At 37.3% G+C, this 26,694-nt stretch overlaps 1 protein-coding gene across 3 annotated transcripts in view; it reads right to left on the bottom strand.

Moving 5' to 3' along the window:
- The window catches only part of RASA2 (RAS p21 protein activator 2), a 50,446-nt gene extending 24,112 nt beyond the window's left edge, over positions 1 to 26,334 (bottom strand). For all 3 annotated transcript variants that reach the window (XR_010885037.1, XM_067301877.1, XM_067301876.1), the window contains exons 1-5: positions 26,237 to 26,334; positions 19,636 to 19,741; positions 15,374 to 15,477; positions 14,226 to 14,320; positions 7,202 to 7,278 (exon numbers count right to left, since the gene is read on the bottom strand). Coding sequence is in view for 2 of the 3 variants with exons in the window: in XM_067301877.1 (XP_067157978.1) it covers positions 7,202 to 7,278; positions 14,226 to 14,320; positions 15,374 to 15,477; positions 19,636 to 19,741; positions 26,237 to 26,297 (443 nt within the window). In the remaining variant the exon portion in view is untranslated. The remainder of the gene's footprint in view (positions 1 to 7,201; positions 7,279 to 14,225; positions 14,321 to 15,373; positions 15,478 to 19,635; positions 19,742 to 26,236) is intronic.
- Between the last annotated feature and the right edge of the window lie 360 nt (positions 26,335 to 26,694).

A 26,694-nucleotide genomic window follows, 5' to 3' on the forward strand; every position in this document is an offset into this window, starting at 1 on the left:
AGTCAGAAGAAACTGTAGACTTCATTAATTTTTAAATTTGATTTCTCAGAGACCTAAAATGCTATTGGACTTCATCCACAATGACAACTACTGAAATTGGAAGGCACTGAAAAGGATTTAAAAAAATGTTTTTCAGCTAAACGGGCACTAAACTGAGTAAGCTGAGGAATGCAAAGTCATATCCTGAAATCTTATTTAAAATTAAACATCCAAAACTGCTAGTGTATAGTCCCAGGATGTCCAGGTTCCCTCCATACTATTTGGCCACGGAAGAAATAACAGTTTACCTAGGAAACAATTTTAAACATTATTTCCAAACTCTCTTCTCAATAGTGCATGAGTATATGAAAAGGGCTAAATTGCCCTTTTAAAAAGTACTCCTCTCTTCCATAACACATATAGTAAGTTGTAAGCTGAGGACGAATAGGTACATAGGCACACTTTTCACCACTCCTGATGCAAAAGAGACAGGATGGTTATAAAATGCTGTTAGGGACAGAGATACATTTTCTGGATCTTCTCTGAAGGCTTGCAATCCCTTTGAACCACCACAGCAACAACACTACTAGCAGCACAGTTGGGACAGTAAGCTGGTTAATCTTCAGGTAATACCCAAATATGAGAATTAAAACAGCTGGAACAATTTGTAAACTTTAGGCAGAACCCAGGCTTTCTAGCAAAGTGGCATTCTGACATAGCCATGCACATATCAGTATTTAAATCCAAAAACATTTAGCAGATTGTGAATTTCATAAGCAAATAAGACACAGACAAGATCTGAATGTTATTTTCCTGATTTTTTTTGTTTGTTTTTAATATCTATGGCAAGAACTTAACTAAATTGATGCAAATAAGCTTTGGTTGCCATAATTAGCTAGTCTGAATAAAACCCTAAGTCTATATAACTTAAGGAGAAAATAGACTTTTTTGCTAAGTTCATAATCGAGTACATTTTCTAAATGCTATGATTTGGAAGAATAAGTTGTACAGTAGTTTATGACATTACTGAAAACAAAGCAAGATTAAGAAGTTACATAGCAGCAAGACAACAGTAAGTTGTTGAGTAAATACCTTCTGTACCATAGAAAAACAACATTAGAAGAATAACAAAAGGTTCTGAACTCAAACACTCACAAGCTGGGAAACAACAGACACAACACTCCTGTGCTGCCTCAACTTTACCCTCTTTGGAGTGTGCACTATTATAAACCAGATACTATCTTCCCCCTGAAAAGTCCCCTTGTCTTCGCCAGTTGAGGGAACATTTAGTGCTTAGCCACTGCACAGTCATTTGGTATTTTTTCTTACAGATTTTAAGCATGTGGCCTTGAGGATTTTAATAATTTTTGAATCACAGAGAACCCTACAATGACTACAAACTCAAGGATTTAAATGCGTTCTTGAAACATCCAGATGTTTCATAAGCATTAATTGATTCCTCCTCCAACACATCTGTGAATAGAAGAGTGCTTACAAAATTAAACTGTCTAGACTGTTCAGTCATTTGGGGTATCTGATTTGAGACAGCTAGCACTTGATTTTTTTCAGACTATTGGGCATTACGCAGCACTAAACGTACCAAATATCTGCAGCTCACAAAAATATTCAGTTTCAGATATAAGTACAGAGTGTACCTGTAAGTTAGCCTCAACTCGATCATAGGAAATTAATAGCAGATGGACCAAGTCAAATCTATGTGGTATTTTAACCAGGAGAACATAATTTCTCTTCCTGCAGTCTCCTGTCTCATGTTCACCATGCTTCTAGATTTCTCTACCACATACTGTAGACCCAGGCCCTACAGAAAACATCTTCTTTCACTATATAGGAAGTTTTTAATTCATTCTCTGATCTCTGTATGACCTACATACTTGCAGATAAGGATCCTGTGGAAAAACATCTACCCAATTGTACCACTAAAAAATGATCACAATGCATTACTTTGGATTACACATCCAGCTTGTTCTGGCCTCTCCTGTCTTTTGATAGCTTGACTGCAACATAGACAAATTAAAGAAAAACTTGTTTGTGATTTCCTGCAAGTTGAAAAACACTTTACCAACAACCACACAACCCTGCAGCAGAACTAGAATCTCCAGATTCATCATACAGACCTGTCACCTCAAGCTAATTTCTTACTACAGTCAGTCTCGTTGTGTAGGCAGTTCTAGCATTCCCTTTTCATCTTCTGCCCAAGTCCTAGTTTTGTTGCAGCAATAAGTTCTAGCTAGCCTAGGCAGCCTACCCTGTTCCAACATCCCAAAAAACAAACAATGCCCAGTCCACCTGACTATCAATTTCTAGTATCCCCAAGCTTTTCCTTATCAGATCCAGCAAGCGCAAGAATCCATTTCCAATTCATCCGACCTCCTCTCCTTCCAATTCTCAGTCTAAGCTAGCCAGTTGCAACCATTCCTTCATTTGCCAACTACTACTGCCTAGAGTCTGCTTGGACATGTGATTTAACAGTACAGCTAAGTCAACCGAACTGAGTCAAAGTGGTGGTTGTCCTTCTCTTACCCATCTTGCACCCATCACCTGTGATGATTTTGCTTGCTTATCTTACAGAAAGCTGTTTGGGTTTTGAGCCAGTTTTCAGTCCATTTGGTAACCAGAGCGAACCTAGCCATGCAAAGATCTTACAATTCCACAGGCAGTGCAAGGAAAGTGGCAGGAGCAGAAAGCCATTAAATCAACTCAGCAGTATCAAACTGGATTCTTATTCCCCAGGGACTGCATACAGAAGACTGAAATCTTGGCACATACATTTAAGCTACTAAACAAACAGCCTTCAGTAAATATGCATAAAACATTTTGAAGATATGTGAGGTGGCTCAATTAGAGTAGACTTAAATAGAAAGGCACAACCTCATGAAGCTTATAAGCTACCAAATCTCAAGGGAATACTGCCTTCCCCAAAGAATCAGATACCAAGGTGCCAGAACTGCAACTTTCTAGAATAAAAATAAATAAAAAAGACTTTGACTAATCAAAAAAGAAAGTAACACTAAATATACATGCCTATTCTGACAACTGTATTAAATACATTTCAGCATATGGTAAGCATTTCAGCCTTGAGACATGCTTTTGTCCATCTAGACTGTCACAAGCAATTTTTATTTAAAAGGCAGAAACTCCTAGAGTTAGTAGAAGTAGACAGGAATGTAAAAGCCTTTAATTTTATCTTTTAGTTTACTACATCTTTATGTAAAGTCTAAGCAACAGGTAACAAGGACTTTTGTTCTTTTCTCAAACTCCTGATGAGCTGCAGCTCATGGTTTAGACAGCACTTTCAGACTAGATTCATTCTTGCTTCACATTTCAATAGCTTGGTCTGTAAAAGGAGTTTCATACAGAAAATACGAGCCTTTCGTATACAAACTGGCAGATATTCAGTTTGTGAGATGGAAACAAGTCCTTAAAAAGACACAGCCCTCAGTAAACTCCCCCCAGTAATGACTGATGGGTTCTGTACCTCCACCATTCAAATCAACTGAAGCCCTCCAAGTACAGAAACTAAGTAGCTGCAGCCATTAGGCTTTGCAGATTTCATAAAAAATTGTTATATTCCCTATAATGACTTTATGGAAGCAGATAAAATATATCAGAGGGATTTACATGGCTGATTTCAATAAGATAGGGTAACAAACTGACAATTCAGTTTAAGAGGGTATACAGTACAATTTATTTAGATCATGCAAATGCAAAAAAAGGCAAAACCTAGCTGTAATAAGCTATTTCTGACCTTTCAACAGTATTAATATTGTAAAAACATACAACTTTATTTTAGATTCAAAGCCATGCTACACACAGAAGTCAAGTATCCAATAGCTTAATTTGGCAAAAAAGTGTTCAAGTATCATTAGTTTCAGCAGCAGCAAATATGCAAAAAACCGTCATGCAAACTTGTTTTTTTACAGACTCCCAGAAAGGAGAGCAGCAAGCATGTATTTTTGAAATGTGCTACTATACACGCCATTGTGGTTTTGAAAAAAAAGAGCCTGCATTTAGTCAGCAGTTAATCTATTGCAATATCTTTTTTCCCCCTCCTCATTCACACATTTGAAAAGGAAATGAGTAGCGTAAGAGACAAAACAAAATTTTAATTCAGAAGTGGTCTGTGGGTATATCTGCATGAAATTTAACAGTAAATTTTCAATTAATACAAAAATTGTGCATCATATCAGAGTTTAGCCCACTCTAAGTTTTCCCCAAGATAGCTTTTCACCAGAGGAAGGTTAAGTTTGTGCTTCTATTTCCAAAAAAAAAAAAAAAAAAGCGGGGGGGGGGGGAGGATAAGGGCTTTACTGATATGAAATAAGCAATTTCAAGTGTTAGTTTGACTTTCTCCAGGGAGTGATGTATTTCAACAACTTGTTCTGATAAAGGGAATACACCACATTTAGGTTCAGTCAAAATTTTCAGAAAGGACTAAAATGTGTTTGCTTTAGGTTTCTAAACATACATCAAATACCCAATTTTTCAAATGTTTATACAACTTCAAAGCCATAACTGGCTTCTGAAGGTGCCACCTTAAGGAATTTGCCCCCCTCCCCCCCTTTTCCAGTGGCTTCATCAAGATCAAATCATTAACCTGTGGTACATCTTGTCCAAGACTGTTTTTTGTCAGCGTGGATAAAAGAAGGAAACTTCCAGTTTTTCAGATTTTTTTTTTTTGACTGTTATTCATGGCTTCTCTGGTATAAACATAGTCAGAGATACTAATATTTGTCCTTCCCAAAACTTACTTTCCTTACACAGTCATGTAAGACAGCCCAAATAAGAATCTAAATTAAACACTAAGAAAAAAAAAGAAAGAAGAAGAAAAAGAAAAATGTGAAGAATCTCATTCATGGTCTTTTTATATGACAACTGACCATCCCTTCCTCAGATGCGACAGCACCTGTCTTTAGAAAGTCACATGTTCCTTTCCCAATCACTTCTTGTTTGAAAAAGTAGGTATTGCTACATACATTAACATGAGAAATGATGCCTTCCTCCCTTCAGCATTAGCCTTGAGAGGCTAAAACCCAAACTCTGTTAAGAGCTACTTCCTACTGCAACCACCTTCGGTTCTTAACTTGATCCTCATCATAAAACCCATCCAGAAGGCAAACAAAAAGAGCTTCCACAAGCATGTCTACATAACCATAATAAGAAGAACCAAGCTTCTAGTCAGGTCTAATCTTATCAAGTTGGTTCAGCCACAAATAAAAGTCAACTGGCAGACTCCAGATAATGCTGCAGAATCATAGTCCATGAACTACTTGCTATTGTTTGTGTGCTTAATATGATCTTTAACCTTGTGCTATGAAAGTTACGGTTACTATTTTTCATCTTGGTAGAACTTACACACTCTCAAGGGATGTGCCCTGAAAATCCATTAGAAACTTATATAGGCATGGAAGCCAGCAAAAGCATCTCGAATTCGATTATCCTACAAAAATATGTCTGTTGAAGGTTTAAAAAAATTCCCTGTCTCATTACATTGAGAGATCATTAGTTTGAACAGGAAGTAAAACATGGTTCTGAAAAGCAAGTATTACAGCCCCTATTTTAAGATAGTTTTTTTTTTCTTTTTTGCTTGTGCCAATACTTGTTCAGAGTTTTGAATAGATTGAGAAGAGGTGGGGAGAAAAATGTACGTATATGTCCATTCTGTCTTTTTTTTTTTTTTTACTCAACCACAGCTCTGCTACTTTCTATCTTTGAGCTTTGCTATGGGACTTACTAATACAATAACTTCTCAGGGCCTAGTGATTGGCCAAAGATAGCAATAAATGCAGCACTACTAATTACCTTGTGGAAATATACAAAATAAACAGACCAAAAAAAAAAAAAAAACCCCAAACTTAAAGCTTTCCATTAAAGAAAACAGATGCAAGATTCTTTAATTTCCTCACGCTCCCTTAAAATCAAAAGGGTCTCAAAATGCTGTCACATCTATTTCTATAGAGCAACACCCAGAAAGAGATTTGTTATTTCTCATATTCTCACATGTTCATCCAGAATATGTTTATGTATGATATACCTCATCTACAGGCAATTATTTCAAGACTATCAGCAAGTCTGCAAAAGTACTAATAAACATCTAGCTTTAGTTTAAGGAACTCTTGGTCATTTCATAATCTCAGATGAGGACAAAAGTGCTGATGTAATACTGCAGTGTTTAACGCACAGTCTTCTTCCACATGTCACTCAGTGGGTGAGTACAGCAACCACGAGAGAACCCTAGCTTCCTTTTGATCATTTATCTCCGTCATAAAGAGATCCTAAAAGAGGGCACAGTGAGTAAACCACTTCCTACTCAGAATTGCAATCTGCAACAGTAACTTTCTAAAGCAACTTTTCTTTACCATATCAAAATCAAAGCATTTTAAACATGAAAAATTAATCTAAACTACATTAATGTGCATGGATATATAAAAATCAAATAAATAACTTTTTTTGTAGATGTTAATTTTAAGTTGGGAATATAGCACAAATTCATAAAACTCCAGTCAGCTTTTGGTGGTGAATGGTCTAATGTCTTTACACTTTGGAGTCAAAATTAAGTTTGGTAGTGGAAAGTCCTTGAGTTGTTGCTAAGAAGTTTTACTGAAATGGGGCAACGTTATGCTTCCCCAAAAGGCACTGTCTGTATTTTATTTTTTCATAGACGCTCCTTGTCATAGTTAACCATGAGAAAGTTATTCTGAAGCAAACATAAAGGCAGACCTTCACATTTCAAAACAAAACATTACTACTGAAAAAGTTTCAGAAGGTTCCCACCAACACCAGCAACAGCTCAGTTCTGTCAGTAACAACAGCACTGCGATTTCTAGCTGCTAGCTGCGATCAGTGTTCCTAGCTTGCTCACCCAGACTCATTTCAATTGGGCTTGAAAGGCACTGATACCAAAGAGCCATGCTGAGTCCTAATAAAAGCGAGTGCTTTGGGAACTAGAGAGATAAGCAGTTGCTAAAGACTTCTGCAGGAGGTTCCCTAAGCATATACCTGTTCCCTCCAACAAGGCAACACCCCCGCCCCAAAACGAACAAAAAATCCCCACACCCAAACACCAAACACCCCCCCACACACACCATATAAAAAGAAAAATGTTATTGGTACCAGGCTGTGCAGGCATTCAAAATTAAAAGGGACCAATTATATCACGTTGTAACAACAAATGCAAAATTTAAGGATGGATATATTTTCTTACTGTACTACTAGCTGCTGGCACACAGATCCATTATCTGTTATCAGTTCATTCAGTTTTAATTCAAGGTGAACTTTTCCCTGAAAAAAAAAAAAACCAACAAATATTTTTAAAAGTCTTTATTTTAAAAGTAGTGATTAAGACAATATAGTTTATAGTTAAAAAAACTTTTAAGGTAATTCCAGTATATCCACTTCAAGCAGATATTTAGTCTAAAGTACGTATTCTGCAAGTACCGTACGTGAAATGTGTTTTGAACTTGGAAAGATAATGATTAAGAGATGCATCATCATCCTAAACTGCAGACAGCGCATGAATTGGTCAAGCCTCTACAGGTCTAACACACGCCAAAAAAAAAATATTTCTTTCCAGCATGAGGAAGTACAAAGAGTAAAAGCTCCGCTCAATCTTTTTATCCTAAGCGTTGGAAGAACCCATGAATAACTGAAGAACAAGTTCAGAAGACTTTCAAGAGAAAGCCCTAACATGAACTTGGAATCTCAAGGCAATTATGTACATGAAAGAAGAATAGTATAGGGTAGCCATAACCAATAACCTTTAATATAGAGCTATAAAATCCAGTCCATTCCACCAGATTGAACATCCTTCAGAAATCTTATCCCAGTGCAGCTTTTAACTGTCTCATGAAACCGGCTGATGCATTGGTGGAACAATAAATACAACCAAAGGAGATGAAAAGGTGACAAAAATATCTAAACCTGGCCTCCTCCTCTTCTTTTTCTGAGGTGGTAGGATGATTAATCCATAATTTATGGCACGGATTAAGCTTGGAAATCAGCCAGGGCAAGCCTACTCTATCCTCTCAATAAAGGCTGCAAAAACTCCAAGCCATGCCATGCACCTTTCTTGAGATGTCCAAAGCTTTGTACTACAACCTTGCTCCAAACATCTGCCTGAACAATACTCCCACTCCTTTCCACTCCTGACCATTTTCACTGTCTTTCACATCAAATGTAAGAGACACTGATGCAGATAAAGACTAAAGAGTTGGCTGGAGGCACGCGTTACCATTTCCGCACAGACCCCTGTGTTTGCACAACCATGCAAAGAGAGAAAACAGCCTCAATGGATCCTGCTGGCCAAATGAAATAGTTCAGAGTTAAGACTTAGTTTTTACAACTGCATCACCTGTATTCACAACATCCATTAGCCACAAACCAATAGAAGCTGGGAAAACTCTGGGCAATGATTGCTGTATGATTCCCTAATCCTTAAAACTTTTCTCTACAGATCCTTTATAAGCAACTGTCAAGAGACAGCACACCAGGCAAGACAGACCTTCAGCCTAATACGGTACTGCTATTCTTATTAGATCTGTGTAGTTGCTAAATGCAACGTTAGATGACACTGGTCTGTTCGTGATTAGGCTTCTTCTTCAGCCGAATAACAAACAGGACAAGTTAGGGAAGGGACCTGGAAGGTAAATTTTAAATATTACAAAGGGAGCAAGCAACAATTTGAACTACAGTTTTGCTGCTACAATCCTAAAATGGAAATAAAACCTTAGCTGACCTTGTGCACATTTCTAAAACATTAATGTTCTGACGTAAAATTGAAGTGTTTTTATTGTAAATCCCCTGGGGCAAGGGTTGTATTCTTCTCTCTGTATGTCACATGGGAGGAGACCTGAAGTTTCTTTTTTTAAGGAAGTTTTAAATGTAACTATTTTGGGATGCCTGCCAAGTGTTTTGCAAACTGTTACTACATGCAATGGAACACAGGTACATTAAGAAAATATTTGTCAAGTAGAGAAACTCTATTACAAAAATAGATTTACAGGCTAAAAACAGGATATTGAGAAAGAAGCCAAGAGCCTTACAAGGCAAAGTTCTTGAATGACAAATGAAGAGACAGTATTAGCAGTATTTATTGTAATAGCTGGCTTAACTACTTTAAGTAAACAGACCTTGTGAATGGCCTAAACATGCCTTTCTTTGCTCTTAAAAAACAAAACAAAACAAGCCCAATCCCCACTAGTCATGTATTCTTCTGCAGTGGTCAGTACAATAGAAAGTTTACTCATCTTGAGAGTGTTATCTATACCTGTATTTTGTCCGAAACTCATCACCATGATGGCTATAACAAAATGGCTGCATCTAAGTGAATACTTCCCTGACAAACATGGACAGTTTTAGGCAGATTGTTGTTGCTTTATTTGTTGAGAGCACTGTGATGGTTTCCTAAAGCAGCTGATATGCAGATCTGTATCGCAGCTTTGAACAAAGTACACAGCTAGGTTTTAAATGTGGTTGTACAGGTTGGTTTTAGACCAAAACATCAAGAGAAATCAGTCATTCTTATAGGACAAATAAGAACAACTCTTTATGTGAATGCACTTTTGTAGATCAGTTGATCTCAAAGCAGTTCACAAAGCCAGGCAGGCACCATTTTCATTTTATAAATGGAATTACAGCGACCTTGCCCGATACTGACAAAGGGGACAGAGCTGCTGATTCTGTGGCCGAGATTCACATGCAGGTTACCGGAACAGCCAAAAGACAGAGTGCTCAAATCACTAACCTAAACGTCAGAATCACAAAAACAATTTAGTTTCACGACTTTGTTTTATAATTGCTATTGCATTTAAACACAGTATTTTAAGAGTTTTTTTTTTTTTTTCCTCCCCACACTTTCAACGTTTGGATCATTTCCACATTGTGAAATGTTGCAACTACCTATACTAAGTACAAGGCTTCTAAAGCTCTTATGTGGAAACCAGGCTGGCGACTGTATTTTAAACGTTTACCCCTGTAGGCACTCATATACTATGCCTATGTTCTGAATTATACTACTGCTGCAAGTATACCACAAAGTAACTTTTGACAGCATTAGTTTTCTTCATAAAACCTTCTCTCCTTTATATTCAAGAGGAGATGCACAATCTCTTGCTTGAAAGGTAGTCTATGTTTGGGAAGGTTATTTTGAGGGTGGGGTGGATGAGTGGGGTGTGTGAGTTAAAAATGCTAACAGTTATTCTCCAGTTCCTCCCTCAGCAACCAAAATGCTAGATTACAATATTTCTGCTAGACTGTCTGTCCTATTTCCACTCCCCCCAACTAGAAAAAATGTCACAATTGAATTATTGGATTTTTAGTAACATGAAAGATGCTCTTTAATATATATCATAGCATGCTAAAACCTAAATAGAAGAAAAAAACTAAGCCAAAACTTACAGAATTTTCATACAAAAAAAAAAAAAAGAACTAAAATAACTCAGGTTATCTACTTAGAAGCACCTCAGGTAAACCTTGCAGCATACGAAAAGTAAAACTGGGGCTCTAGAACACTCCATAAATTATACAATATTCCTACATTTAGTATGGCACGCAATAGTTAATTCTGTGTACTTGCTGCAAAAGCTCTATACATACCAGAGACAGGTTTTCTTAGGTTTCATCAGCTTTTTTCCAGCTTCCTATTCTAAGTTAGAGCTAACATATACCATCTTTCAGAAATGTACTGCATTTTACTGTCTCCCACCCCTAGCTCCTAGCACAAAGGAGTGGCCTACAGTTCCATACTGTTAGGAGAGTGTGTTCAACCCGGATCCTCTTGCAAGGTTTACTCTACACCAGACCTTTCTTTCCTAGGATTACAGATCTGAGCTGTTCAAATCTACAAACTGGCCCGAGGTTCAAACACTATCTTTCCAAACCAGCTTAGGCATTTGACATGAACACCGGGTGAATCTATCAAAAATACATTATTTCAACAATGTAAAACCTATCAATTCTAAGAAAGACTAATGTCATTTCCAAAAATCTTTAAAATGCATAAAAGATTTGTTGTCAATATATTTCACAAGTGTAGATCAAATCTCTAAAAAATATTTCTTTCATATTATGAATAGCATAGCGGACTATGTTTAACAATATGACCTCATTTCAAATTAATTGCATGAAGATTATAAAAAAGACAAATGCAATCCTAACAATTTTATTAGCATGCTAAGGCTATCTTCATCTTATAAAAAAAAAATAAAGCTTTAAAAAAAAAGTTTGTACCAGCTGCAATTAAATACTGTGTTCCACTCAACTTTCCAAACACTATTTTATTTGCTTACTATTCCCTCATTCATGTCTGCTTTTCAAGAACTAGTGGACAGAGGAAAAAGTTTTAAGAAAACAGTGTGAATATTCATTCTCAATATTGCAATCAGTAGCAAACAAACAAATAAACAAGCAGCAACACCCCCCAAAACAAAGCAACCTCCCCCCCCACACACACATACACACACAGAATAAATGCTTAGTAAGGGTCAAAGCCAAATAATTTTTAGACACTCTTTCCATCTCTGGGGAAAGCCCCCTCCTTCTCCTGTTGAGTCCCCTCACCTCTTCCTTTTTAAAAGGGGTAAAAGAATAAGTTCTAGCTTGATACTAACTTTGTTTTAAAAAGGAACATAAGATCTGATCTACCGAGTTTTTACACTGGCATAATTACATCAGATGCAATTTTATCTACCAATAGAGTTATTAAAATACAAAGATACCTATCCATCAATTTAATATATCTGAACCACAGTATTTGGTTCAGGTAGTTCAGTACGACAGTTTAATCAGCACACCTTTATGCATCAGCAGAAGCAGTGTACCACACACAGCAAATCAAATCATCTAAATAAGATTGGTTAAAAACAGAAAGCCAGCTAATAATAATATGAACTCATCCAGCAGTATCTTTGTGTAATCTCTATTTTGGGAAGGGTGGAAAGCAAAGAGCAAAAAACAGAGGGAAGAAAAGTAATTGTACAAACCCAAGTTAACTTCAAGAGAGATTTTTATTGTTTTTGTAACCATTTTATGTACTAGGCTAAAATCAAAACCTTATGTTAACTCAAGCACATAAGTGCCTTTAATTTGCTGAACTTCCACTTCACCTCCACTTCAGATTACCAGTATTAATATAGAGCTGTGGAACTACAATGTAAGATGACAGGTATACAGCTTTTGCATTAGCAGTAGTACTTTGTGCTTTTTACCCTAGAGAAGTCCTAAATTTATAATAGGTAACATGGTTTTAGAAAATGACTGCTCTGTTTGTCTCTCCTCCCTCCTCCCTTTTTTTCATTTTAAAGGAATCAGCAAGTAATTCCAGGAAAAACAAGATGTTGCATTCAATACACTTAAGTCTCTCCAGAAACTGTCTAGATTTGTTCATTAATGAACTCAAATCTCTTACGATGCTACTTTCATTTGTCCTACAAAGGTATAGCCTATAATTTCCCATACAGACTATGAGAATTGCTGGAAGTGTAAAGAAAAACAGAAAAAAAACCTAAGAAAAATCCAAGACAAGCTTGTTAGAAGAAACACATCAGCCAGTGCCAAAGCACTTTATGACTCAGTTTGGATTTTGTACATCTGCAAGCTGTATTCCATAATTTTCAACTTATTCATTGCAAAATGAATATGCATCTCTACCACTAATGTATCTGATATACAAGTTACTCCCTAGAGCAAAGTTTGCCTGTATGAAAAATAGATTCCTGGTACACATAAAGCACAGTTTTCTTGAAATAAATAGTTTTTCTTTAAAAGAAACTGCAACGTATCCTGCACCTAGCCAGAGAATATAAGATACTTCAAAGCCATCCCTGCACCCATCATAAGGTAAAGACTCATGTGGAGGAAACTAGGAAAAAAAAAAGTTAACTAGGTGTTTAGCCCTGTAAAGAGCACAGCGTATTTGAAAACGATTTTTCTTTTTCAGACTATTACTTAGCTTTTTAAACATCTGTGCACTTTTTCTGTGAAATTAAAGCCTGCTATTTTTAGCTTTACTGGAACAGCTCTGTAAGTCTAAGTGTCAGGATACTATGGCACTTCTGAACCAAGTAGCAGACTTCAGCCAAATCCAGCAGATAGGAACAGGTCTCAGAAATAGCTCTGTTCCTACAAATTTCCATGGGAAAAGAGGGCAGGACAGAGGAGAGATGTGCAAATGGAAAAGAAACGAAAATGAAAAAATTCCTAACTCTAAGGAAAGATTATCATGAGGAGCTCACACCGTAGCAGCAAAATGTCATTCTTTACTGGAAAAGTCATGCAGGAGCATGTTTGACACCTCCCAGCCATAAGGAAGTATCAATAAGAGCTTACATTCAACTATGAGCTACAAAGCCATGGAAAATTAAAATTTTTATTTCCAAAATGTAGAAAATTGCTCAGTTATATGAAATACTATAATTGAATTTTCACAAGCTTAGTCTTACTCATAGTAACATGACAAAAAGCACTTTTTTTTTTTTAAGTGAATGAGGAAAAAAATTATAGCATGCATGACAACCCTTACGTCAAAGCAGAAATGGCATTTCAGCTTATATTTTGAAAGGATTTTCTAGAATATTCAGCGCAATGAGATGTTGGAATTAAAAGAAGAATGAGACAACTATGCCTGATTTTCAACAGATAAGAGAAAGTGATACTAGTTCAGATATTGTTTTGTATAACCCAACATTGTATTCCAAGCTTACAGCACACAGTTGGTTAATTCTGCCCACACATTCACCTTTTATAAAAGTAGGCATGATTCCCCCTACCCAGGAAGTTCAAAAGAAAAATACAAACACTGCCAAGTCTAAGACTTTGCACCAAATTACTCCAGTTTTGAAGACTTTACTATTTCATATTGCATGATCAAATTTCAGATGGTAACACTGAAACTGATTAAAAAAAGATTCAGTAGTTTCCAAAATCCTTCACTCATCTCAAGTACATAGCTCCTCTTGCTTCAAAGACTTTAGATAACACCATATCATACTGTTAGACATCTCCCAGACAGTTGCTTCAAATATTCTATCAGTTTTGAAATTATCATAAGGAACAATATAGATAGTTTAGAAATGTAGAATATATATTATTCTTTAATCAGGCTGAAAGACAATTGACTCACAAGATAAAACAGAGGCTCATCTCTATCTGCTACAGTTCAACATAAAGTTCTACCATTATATATACTTACATATACTTAATTTGAAAGCTTAAGTGTGCAATCTAATACTTACCTGAACCTCTGAATTAGAATCAATAGGTTGAAGCAAAAACCAGTTCTCTTTGCCTGTGTAGTTGCATAAATCTTCTTTTTTGATTGAAACCTTTCCTGGGGGAAGGGGGAGGGAGAAAGAAAAGGTGAGGGCATAAATACCACTTTCATGTGAATAGGCCAAATAGTTTAAGAGATCTGAGGTCTTGTTGGGTTTTTTTGTGTTTTTTTTTTTTTAATCTTTTTAAAACGGGTGATGTTATATGAAAAGCTCATGGAAACAGGAAACTAGAAACATGGAACAGAAGTAAAACAGCAAAAGAGCTTATATAAAGACAAATTAAGCTAATTACGATGCATTATCTTGGCTATCACTAATAAGTAGGTAAAATAAAGAACACGTGGCTCTAAGTAAGGTAACATAATAAAGCTTTGAGAGAACAGTAACTGTGTCGAAGAATGTTTAAATAGGAAATTGAAGGTAAACGCCTTTTGCTCTTCTGATTGCTATTTGGAAAGCTGTTATTATACCAAATTATCTGGCATCCTGGTGCAAATTATTTCCTTCCTCAATTCAAATAATGTGAGGCCTACTTCCATAGCAGACCGTTAGCCAGAGCTTTTATAGAAACTATATCCAAATAGCAGCTGCAATAGGGCAATTATGCATTGAAAGAAATCCGATCTCTTTAATTTTTCAGATAAGCTACATAAAGCATTTTGCAGCAACTTATTAGTCATAGGATTTACAGGTTGCATTGACAGAGATAAAAACAATATAAGTAATTTTAAGAATTCTTCCATAATTGCAAAATCAGCTCCTTCTGTACAGATCTACCAGTAGCAACAATTATTCAAATATTCTATTGTAACAGAAGGAGAGAAAAAAACCCAATGACAATAAAAAAATATATTGAATAAGACCATAAAGTGTTCTATTATCCTAAAAAATGAATATGTTTTAATATAATAGATTAATATATTAAAGACAAGACAAGGAAATTCTGCTTCCCAAACATTAAAGGAATATTTAGGTTTAAGTGCACTATGCACCTTTTTGAAATAGGCATCAGTTTAATAATTGTATTCATTAAACTACAGATAGTGATACTGAAAATAACCAAACATTTTTGGAATCATGCAAAACGTAGGGAATATCCCAGAACTTACCTATACGGAGGTCTTTTTGTAAAACACTCTTATCATAAATATAGAAGGACAACCATTGGAATGTTCTTGGAATCTCAAAGTAAAACTCTTCTCCAAAATAAGGGCTGAAAAGAAAAACTGAAAGTTAAAATAGCAAAACACTTAATATAATTTATACAGAACAAATACTAAAAAGCAGCATTTTTACTGCAGTCAAACCTTGGCCTTTACTACACTACTTCCAGTCTGTTATCAGAGGTACACACATCAATTTCATTACAAAACGTACTGTAACATTAAGTTAAAATTTTATTAGAATGCTTCAGGTGTTTTCAAAAACAAAAAAACCCAAACAATTAAGTTATTCCACTTTAAATTATTCCACTTCAAATTATTCCACTTCATTCTATATCCACCTTCTTTTTAATCATATGGCTTCCTGAAAAGCTCAAAAGTTTTATGTTTCTCCTTTTCAATTCCACAGGTTGTTAAATTACATTAAAGCGCAAACTATGAATTACTTCACTAAACTGCCAGCATTTGTTTAGATCTAACTTCTGTCCCAGATTTGATGCTCAAAGATTCAGGCCTGTAAAGCAGAGTTGCAAGTTTTAGCAATCAGAACATTGAACAGTGAAAAAGAAACATTATTCTCAAATACTTTGGAAACTGGGTTCTTTCCTGTTCTCAGCACCATCACTAAAGGTATAAATTCATGAACATCACCTTTAGTAGCCTCAATTTCCTTATCACCTCAGCTGCTCATTCTAACTGTAATGACACAATAACTCGGACCAAAAAAGACTGAATAAAAGCGTATTTTTAATATAGGTCAATTTTGATGATACAGCTCAAGAAAGAGCAGGTATGGGCATAAATAAAAGGTAAAACTTTTTATCATGTCAACATGCTTTTCTTTACATAGATTAACATGACCACTTCATAAATCAGTTGTTGATTATTTTTAAGCAAAGCATTAGGCACAGAGAGAAAATTTAAGGTGAAGAATACAAAGGATTAATAAAGAAATTCTAAGGTGGATACAGAACTGTCTGAAGGGGTACAATACTGATGAGGAATAAGTAAGATGGAAAACTTCCTCAACCTGTTCCTCAGCAATTCAGACAGTTTAGTACTTTCATTTGTGACTTTGATGCAATAACTTTGAAGACCAATGGATATAAAATTAGAAGATAGTGCTAATTCAAGGGAAGACCAGACTGTCATACAAGAACTGTATGGCCTTTTGGATTAGAATAATACAGGAGATTAAATTTAAATGTATGACAACTCATTTGCTCTTCCCTTCCTTGTTATATTAAGCTGGGAATCCACTGCCACAAACTGACCAAATACACCCAGATCTCGTTTGATAAAAGAACAGTTATATCAAGAAGAGATAAAATTCTTGCTATTACCTTAAGTGAGCTTAGCTTAAACAGAACAGCCACACACACACTGCCACACACACACTGCCACACACACACTGCCACACACACACTGCCACACACACACTGCCACACACACACTGCCACACACACACTGCCACATGTCCTCCCCGATTCCTCCTATTTACCATGGAACTTTGAGGAGGCTTAAACTTTTCAGGGGAAAAACAAACAAAAACCCCCACACAGTTTCTTCAAAACCCACTGGAATCCCCTACAGTGCCAGGAAACTTTTCTTGAGTCATTAGTCAGAATATTGTTCTTTCACTTCAGTATTAATTCTTTTTTTTTTTTAAACTTCATAAAGTCATTTGCTTCACATCTACACTCTAACGATGAGCCCAGTGCTGGTGGAAGCCCACATCTATTCACGTGTTTTTTAAAAAAATTCTCTTCATTAGTTTTCAATCACCGGAATCAAAGACCACTTTAATTCTAGTGATAATTACTTCCACAGATGTTTTACTAGAGGATACTTGTAGAACACGGTTCGGAGTTATAGCAACCAGTATAAATTTGCATCCCAAAATACCCAGTGACCAAAACAGACTGTGAATAGTTTATTTGCTTGCTCTTTCTTACATAACAGAGAACAATTAAATTCAGAGGTGTATTTATGATTGCAATTCTACTGTACACTCTACTGAAAACAATTTATAAAATTTTCAGACCAGTAAGACAGCAGAGCATTCATCTTTCTTTCCAGTACCTCTAGGTTAGCACAGCATTCTACACTAACATAATAATAAGCAACAAGACGGTATAATTTAGTTTTGGAACAAGTTTTAGCCTTCATAACACACACTAGTAATCCAAGAGGAAGCATCCAACTTGGGTCAATGCTACTGGAGGATGACTTATTCTATTACATTTCATCAATGTATGGAACCCTACTCATACAGGTGTAACTGAGAAGATCAAAGACAGTTACCTACATAGTCAAGGGAAAGAGAAAGGCACCTATTGGGAAAGGACAATTCAGAACACTGACTCTTAACTGCTAATAAAACATTCTCCATTTAGGAATACAACTTTCACAGTGCCTGAAAATTTTCTCAGTGTGCACTTAAGACCTTCAGAATTGTTATCTTGTTACTGAGAGATTTTTCTTCCTTGATCTGTAACATACAAATGCCATTGTTTTCATTTAATTATTTCATTTATATTTCAGGACTATTAAAAAAATTTCCGACTGATCGAAGGTGATTTATTCTATCAATGTCTTACTATGCAATTAGTAGCTCTTTTGTGGTCAGGTGATTAAAGTATATCCATTTTATTATTTTTAAAAGGAATTTAATATAAAAATTAAATACGAAGGGCATTGTTTCTAAGCACAGTATCTCTACAGCGTCAATTATTAAGCATGTCGAAAACCTGACCATACCAACACACTGAAAAAGAACATTTGTGCATCCTTTTTCCAAATATGAAAAAAATACACATATTCAGTATGCTTTAAAACTGCATGCTAGGAAATCGTTCTCATTGCATGCAAGAACCACGAAAAAAAAAGAAAAGAAAATGATGCATCTGATGATCTTACTATTAGCGCCTTTATTTTTTTATTTTATTTTTTAAGAAAAAGTATTTAGTTTGATGGGTAAAAGGGAACTCCTGTCTACTTGAAGGGGAAATTTTAAGTTTCTGCATTACTGATATAGTCTCTTTAACATTTTTTTTTTGAAGGACTACTCAACTGATTCTATTTTCGTATTCAATTTTAATTCTAAGTTCAATTAACCAATAGCAATCAGGAATGACAACTATATCTCATTTTTAATTTGCAATTTAATCTGCAACTGCTGTCGTCAGATCCAAACATTTTCAGAATTTAATTGGTTCCATGTATGTGGTGCTTGCTGTTCATGCATAGACATAAGGAGGCTTTGAAATGATGCTCTAAAAAAGCAGAGATTCCCTATTTAAATTTGCCATGTGAAAGTATTATTTTTCCTGGACAGGAAGCATCAAGAGAGATGGCTCAAAGAGCAAACGCTAAAAACAAAACTGCAAGAAACTGCAAGAATCAGGAAAATTTTCAAATTTCAAGGCTTTCTGTATTTTAAGAGAAGGGTTTAATAATAATTGAACTTGTCACTTAGATATCCTAGAGGATGCGGCTGTAACAGTGCTTCAGTATGGGTCAACAATGAACTTAGTATAGGCTCTTTTACATCTTGAAATTCTACTTCAGCTACATTACCAAGACTGTTTTCTTGTTTTTAAAGCTCTAAGGCAGTAGCAGAATGAACAGCTAACCACTCAGGGAGGCAAAGCAAGCCATTCTGTGTTAGTACAGGTTACAGTTCCCAAAACAAGAATTTCAAGAGAGAATGAGGCCTATTCAGGGAGATATCCCACACCAAAAGAAACTCTGATAAATGGAAGAGTTCCAGTTCCTTCGTTCTAGAAACGGGTTTTACAAGACAGACACCAAAAGCAGAATTCCACCAATACAGACCAACTACAGAACATATGTCAGACGTAGGAAATGACAAGGAGAGCAAATATCAAGCAGATTCCTTTCCTTTGAAAATAACCTGGCAAGAAAAAGTGTGTTATGGTGCCCAAAGGAACAGAATAAAATGGTGGTGAAATATATTTTAGCATGTTTCATTTTAAAAGCACTGTGCTACTCGAGCCTCAATTTTGCCTTCTTTCAATTACTCTCAAGATTTACACATTGCTCTAGTGTTTCTGAGTAATCTTCACAAGTCAGCTCTCATTTTAAGGAGGCACAGCAAAACCACATGCACACATAGATATGTATCTTGTTTTCATTCCGGACTGAGGAAGTCTTGCTCACCACCTCCACTTAAAAATTAAGCTTACCTTAAAGATTTTTCAACTACCTGTGTACGAAAAACTTCCTCTTGGTCCAAGTTTATAGTACAGAAAACATCTCTCATTTTGTTGGGTACTAAATGTTTCGCTTCACCTGTAAATAATAAAAAAAAGACTATAAATATTGAGGGGAACCCTCCCCCCCCAAAGTATTAGGCACAAGAATTTTAGTTTGAACAAGCGTCCAAAATTTACTTTTCCATTCATTCACCTATTTACTCCATTCACCTATCAAGTTCATTCACTCATAACATTCCTAGGATCCCATATGTACACAGGAATTGCTACACCTAACTTCATGTGGGATGAGAAACTGACAGGAAGACAACAGGGCACTGACTCACTACCACCACTTCCTGCAGCACCTGCACTTTCCCCTGAGAGGTCTCATCTTGGGCTTGACCCTGTATAGCTTGCTAAATCGGAGAAGCTTGCAGCCTGAGGTGATATGGCATTAGGTCATAAGACCAAGCGATGATCTGACTGAGCTATTGTTCACTCAGTATTTTCTCCAGAAATATTTAGGTTAAAGGAAACTGATTAATAAGATCTCATGCATCAGATTCTTATTCAGTTTCCACAAAAAAAACAGTTTTCAACTTAAATGATGCGTTTTCAAAGGTTCAATTACAAGTACTTCCCCCCCCCACCCCAACTGTCTGGTCTAGTAGAGAAAGGCGAAAATCAACTACTGGCTAAATGCAACATGGATAAAGAGAAACTGAAGAGGAAGGCCGTAAAGGGCCAGGATGACTGTCAGCACAGGAACACAAAGATTTGTTGGGTACTAGGTCTAGCCCACAGCAGTAACACACACTGGACATGACACAGCCTTTGCTGGAAACGGTTACTTCTAAGTAGTTACTGCTAAAAACAGCTCCCAATACTCAAACTGGAAAGCTCTTCGAGAATCTGAATGCTGCAGACATCTACATTTATTTATGGCAATACTATCCTTTAGCTTAAATAGTTATTTCCCCTACGGTGCTTCCTTCCCCTCTGAAAGTCTTTGTAGACAGCAATCATGCCCTTTTCAGCTTTTATCCTGCTACAACAAACAGGGCAAGCTTTTCTGGTCCTCTCTCATATGAGATGCTTCCCTCTCTGTACCTGTTCCATTTTAATTATTAGCTTAAATACTGGCAACCACAGTTGTATAAAGTATTCCAGATTAGGTCTTAACCAAGAGCTTTTACAATTGCATTCATCCTTACATTTCTACTAGAAATATCTCTCCTAATAAAACATAGAAGCAAAATTATCTAAACTTCTACTATAATGTATTAAAGGGCAATAGGGCTAAAATTACTCCAAGCACACAGTTATAATTACTTCTGTCTCAGTAATGTCACATCACCTCCAATTTCAAAGATCATAGCTTAAAACTATATTTGAAATGTCATATATCTGTTCTTTCTTAAAAAAGGCAAATATGAAGCACTGTGGAAAATATAAGCTCCACTGCCTATGTTGTTAAAACTTAAAATTAGAACTGTTTTTTTAATTAAAAAAGTTATTGACAGTCTTGAATATTAACTCAATAACACCTGACATTTCAAAGGCTACTACAATTGTATCCCGGCAGAGAACATGGTGGTTTAACAGGAACAGACACTGAACTTCTGCATGGCCTTTTCACAGTCAGGTTTATGCACACTGATGGAAAGTATGAACAGATACTTAAGTAACTCTTCCACTGTTAAAACTTCTGTTCTCAGAAGCATCAATGAGCCTTTCATCAACTTGGGTGTGGGAGAGGAGGAAGTAAACATATTATTTTTAAATGTCATGCTTAATGTTGACAGATTAAGAGACATCAACAGAACCAGTTTTTAATGCCACTAGACCCCAAAAAAGAGACTAAACTCAAAATTATACTTAAAGTGAGATACTGTAGGAAGAACTGAGAAAAGCAACAGAGATTGAACATCACCTTAAAATATGCTATTTTAATAAAACATATGAAATAACTTCCCCCGAGAGGGGTGCTGATGCTGTAGTTTGTAATTAATGTGCATGACCTGCATATGCCAGTTATTCCAGGTAAGGACCTTCTAATTTTTCATTAATGCTCTGTAGCTTAATCATCCTATTTTTACGTAAAATATTTAAGCTCTAGTATTACTTTAATGCCACTGTAAAGCCAGAGTATGGTGGACTTTGAAAGGGGATTACAAATACTAGTTTTCTGTTTTCTTCAAAGAATCCAAATCAGCAATTTCCACAGACACCTTCACAATTTTCATGCCTGCTATACTGTAGTCTTTCAGTATTAAAAGGAACTTTACTACCCAAAGGAATAGTGAAATAGAAGTTCTGATTTTCTAATGAATTTTGTAGCCCAGATGTCAAGCTTTAAAGCACACACAAACTCAAAATTATTATTATTTACATTTAAAATTATTTTTGAAATTCTCTACCCTGAGGTAAAGATAACCTCATATCACTTATTATCTGAAGTAGAGAGCATGAGATTTCACATCTTTCCAAACTCCTCTTAATATGTGCGATTGTGGGAGACTTTTCAGCCATGTAATGGTCCAAATCTTTCGAGAGCCTCACGTTCTTAATAAAAAGCACAAGTTTCTAATCAAACACACTGCAGGTAAGTCTCAGTTTTTCCTCAAAACAAAAACACCCAAGTGTATAACAGCTGCATAAAGATCAAGCATGAAACACACACATATCTGCCTGAATTTTCTGATTCTCAATTTATTTTTCAAGTATGCAATTCTGAACGACAATGATGGCAAATGGAGGCAGTATAAGTTCCACTGTTCAGAGGATAGAGAAGAATAAAGAGAAGTGAAAGAGAAGTATACTAAAGAAATGTATACCAGTGTTTTCCAAGGGTTTGTTTAGAAAGCATAGATAGTAAGAAGGAACACCAGAAACACCAAATAAAGTTGTTTTGGTGAGAAGAGAGAAATGAAACCAATTTTAGCTTTTAACTATGGAACTGTATTTCAAACCTTTTCACAGTGGCTATCTTTTAAAAATGTATAACATGCTACTTGCTTAGAAAACCTTGCAGTTCAAATAGTAAAACATAAAAGGATTCGGACAGCAGCAATAATATAGACGTTTTTGTTTTGACTGTATCAATTCACCTGTTTCAGTCACTGAATTGACCTAAAACAGAAATTATTCCCACATGACGCCTTCAGTAGCCTAATTTAACAGAAAAAGCATGAAATATATCACTAAAATAATAAATGTCAACCTTGTTATTTTGAAAAGATAGACATTCATAATTACTTCTATTTATATGACTTTTAAACTAACTTCATTGCCACTCAAGTGCTTACTTTGGGAAAACAACAAGAAATAAAACACTTTGGCCAATTCAGCATATTAGTTTGGGTTTTAAAGTATTTCTATAAAATATTGTTTAGGTTCCCTATACAAATACTTAGTAAAAAAAAAAAATCTCACTTCAAAATAAGGACAATTAGATCAAATCTAAGCAAAACGAAAAACCATGATGCTAATAAACACATAAGTGTTAAGAGCAATAAGAATTCAGGTGATTAACATCTAATAAATTAAATTCTCCATATTACCTTAATGTTATGAAAGTTACTAAAGACAGCAGTGTGGCAGCCTACGAAACACAACAGTCCTGTCACTTGCCACCATTTTGTACATCATTTGTTAAATGGAGCTACAGCATGAAAACATCAAGTTAATACTTGTTGATGCTTAAGACTGCATCACAACCTAAGTAAAGGCAGCAAGTAGGATAGATTCACTCAGTAGAAGATATTGTGAATGGCATACAAGTGCACAGTTATTATTCATCCTTTGACAGGAACCTGAAACCACAAAATGTAAAATAAGTTTATGCCCATGAAGTGCAAAGCTTTCTATTCTGAGACTAAACATGCTGTACAGCAACAACTACATCCACTGCAGGAGCGCAGCATAATCTGAGATAACCACATGGTGTTAACTCTTCAGTCCAAAAAGTTTGAAATAGAATGCACCCTGAACTTTATCCAATGAGAAGTTCTGGGAGATGACAAATTAGAGATATTTTCAGAGTGCTCCACTAGGACAGGCTTTCAGCAAACATAACAACATAACAAAAAAAACTAAAGTAACCAAAATCACTTGCCACATAAAAATGCACTACATGTTAGAAAAAGAAAACAAAAGCTAGTTATACAGCTTAGAACACTAAATTATGAAATACGCCTAAAAAAATACAGGAAGATATCCATATACCTAGTATAGTCAAGGGGCTTTTGTCACTGCCACAACACATAAAATAGAGCCACCAATATAGAACTGTCATTAAAAAGAAAAAAAAACTACCTGACTTCAGTAGATTCCTGGTGAAAACCTGCCAAAATATAATACCACATTTTCAAAGAAAAAATTATGGGGTTTTAGACCAGTAAGAGAGGATCACATCTTAACCTTGCATCTTATACTTGAAAGCCAGAGGCAGGAGACTGTCTACAAACACCGGTATCCCACATAGTATATATAGTATCACGGATTGCAGATGTATTCCTATTTTGTTTTTTCATTGCTATGTATGTAATACCTACTTAAGTCATCTTTAAGTATAGGCCTCAACTCTAAATCTCTTGTGAAGATTTGTATGACATTACTACGTTTACTAAGATTTATCGTCTATTTATGTACTGTTAAAAAAAAGCATAAATAAGAATTTACCACAGATGATGCATGTTTTCTATATATATGTAGAATTAAGCACAACTGACATTTGTCATTAAAATTATCATGATCACTCGTGCAACATATCCAAAATGAGTAGTGTTAAGTCCTGCAGTAGTTTACATGCCAACAAGACTTAGGCACTGAAACTTATTCTACTTGTGAAAAGCATGTTATAGGAAATTTTTACAGATGTAAGGTCTGCTACTGGTAAACTCCAGATTGGGGGGATTATATTATTACATTTGATTATTATTCTTCATTCGGAGGGTTTTTTTCCCCCAAAAAACACATCAGTAAAACATTAGCAAGAAGTGAAAATAAAACACTATATACTGTGTAAAGAGGTCAGTAGAACATTCAGGGATTTGAGGGATCAAAAGCTTCTTCAGCATATTCAACTCATCTTTTTTAATGGTGTTTTTGTTTTGTTAGCAGAAACAAGTAGTTTTACAAAAAGATTTTCATACATTGTTTCAAGAAATGTCTTTTATCGTAGCTATTACTTCCACTCATTTTTCAAATTTGCTCCTACAGTTCTTTCGTGCTTTTGGCAACCAATTCTCTATGTACTCTCCAGGAAGCAGGTCATAATTCTCTGCATACCATTATTTTTGCCAGGTAACTGACTGTGGTAATATTCAAAGTTACAATGCAATTGCAGGGTCTACGCATAACACATGAATGGTATGCAATAAAGCTCGTTTCAACATCAGTGTTGAGAAATTCATTTCTTGTCTTCTACTACTTAGCAGAGTTTCATTCAAGTATCACATAATTTAAAACTCTGATTTGCTGTGGTGATACAACTCTTATGATAAAATTAGGATGCAGAACAGAGTCAGTAAATAATTTACACTATGGAATTTCAGAAAGTGTGTGTTCAGTCTGTCTGCTCAATAAGCAATAGCTCTCTATAGCTAACATTGGATGGAGAATACCTTCAGCTATGTTTAACAGCGTCTCCTATTCTCATGACCTAGTCTTCTATTTACTGAGGACAAATTCAAGTCTATAGGACATGGCATAATACATAAGAAAAATGATTTCATTTCTCAACTAAATCTGATCATTCAAAAGGTGTCCATAAGTGATCGTCAGTCTCAGTACAGCATCAAACTCAGCTTGTTTCATCTCATTCTCAAAAAAGTTGATCAAACGCGTGAGAAAGGAAATAAATGGGTTACATCTGAATTGTATGAATGTATTTTGATACCCCTTCAGGAAGCCACCGCACATCCTGTTTCTCCTACTTGCTTTGAAGTCCCTGCAAGTCACATCACATTATCTGTTTTCCTCCTCTTCCCCTCCTCCCCCAGGGTATCGCAGCGATCATCCTTTGGTTTGCCATGTTACTGAGCACAGAGGTATTTTTAGTCAGTGCTTCCTAACCACCGCCCCAAAGAAGCCATCAGCCCCTCTCCCTCACACACCACCACCACACAAAGAAACAGAAACATTAATGACCGTTTCCAGCGCGGCCTTCTACCATCAACTTCCTGAACATCAGTAATTTCGCAACTGCGGCTTGACAAACAGACTCCCATGCCCGAGCTCGGGAAGGGAAGGGAAGGGAGGGGGCATTTCGCCCCGGCGGCTGACTCGGGGGAGCCTCCGCAGCGGCGGACGCTCCGCAGCCCCCGGCGCCGCCGCCCGCCCCGGCGCCGCCGCCGCCGCCCCGCGCCCCCGCGGGCAGCACGTGCCCCGCCGCGCGGTCCCCGGGCCGAGGGCGCCGTGAGGAGGAGCTGCCCCCGGCCCCACCCCCGCGCAGCCCCAACGGCCGCCGCCAAGGAGCCGCGGGCAGCAGCGGGCACCCGGCCGCGGCGGCCCCGGGCAGAACGAGCGGCGCGGCGCGGCCCGATGCCGGGGCCGGGGCCGATGCGGGCCGCGGCGCCGCACTTACAGATCTTCCCCCGCAGGTTCTGCAGCACCCGGACCTCATCCCCACCGTCCTCGGCCGCCATCGCGCCCGCGCCGCCGCCTGCGCACTGCGCCGCGGGGGGAAGGGAGGGGAGCGGCGCCGCCACACACCCTCGAGCCGCCCCGGCGCTCCCGCTACGCAGCGCAGCGCCCGCCCACCCGCGCCGCCAGGCCCCGCCCCGCCCCGCCCCGCCGGCCGCGGCCCCTGGGGGACACGGCAGAACCAGCCGCGGCGAGGGCGGCGGCGGCGGCGGCGGCGGCGGCGCGCATGCGCGCTCGCGCCCCCTCCCAGCGGGCCGTGGCGCGGCGGCACCGCCCGTCCGCGGCGCCGCGTGCCCGCGCGGCCGCTACTGCCGCCGCGGGGCGCCCCGCCCCCAGCGGCGAGGGGCCGCGCCCCCCCCGTGCCTTGGCGGGGGCGACGTCGTCCGTCGTTATTTCAGC

The sequence above is a fragment of the Apteryx mantelli genome, chromosome 9, assembly GCF_036417845.1.
Source record: "Apteryx mantelli isolate bAptMan1 chromosome 9, bAptMan1.hap1, whole genome shotgun sequence".
Taxonomy (NCBI): Eukaryota; Metazoa; Chordata; class Aves; order Apterygiformes; family Apterygidae; genus Apteryx; species Apteryx mantelli.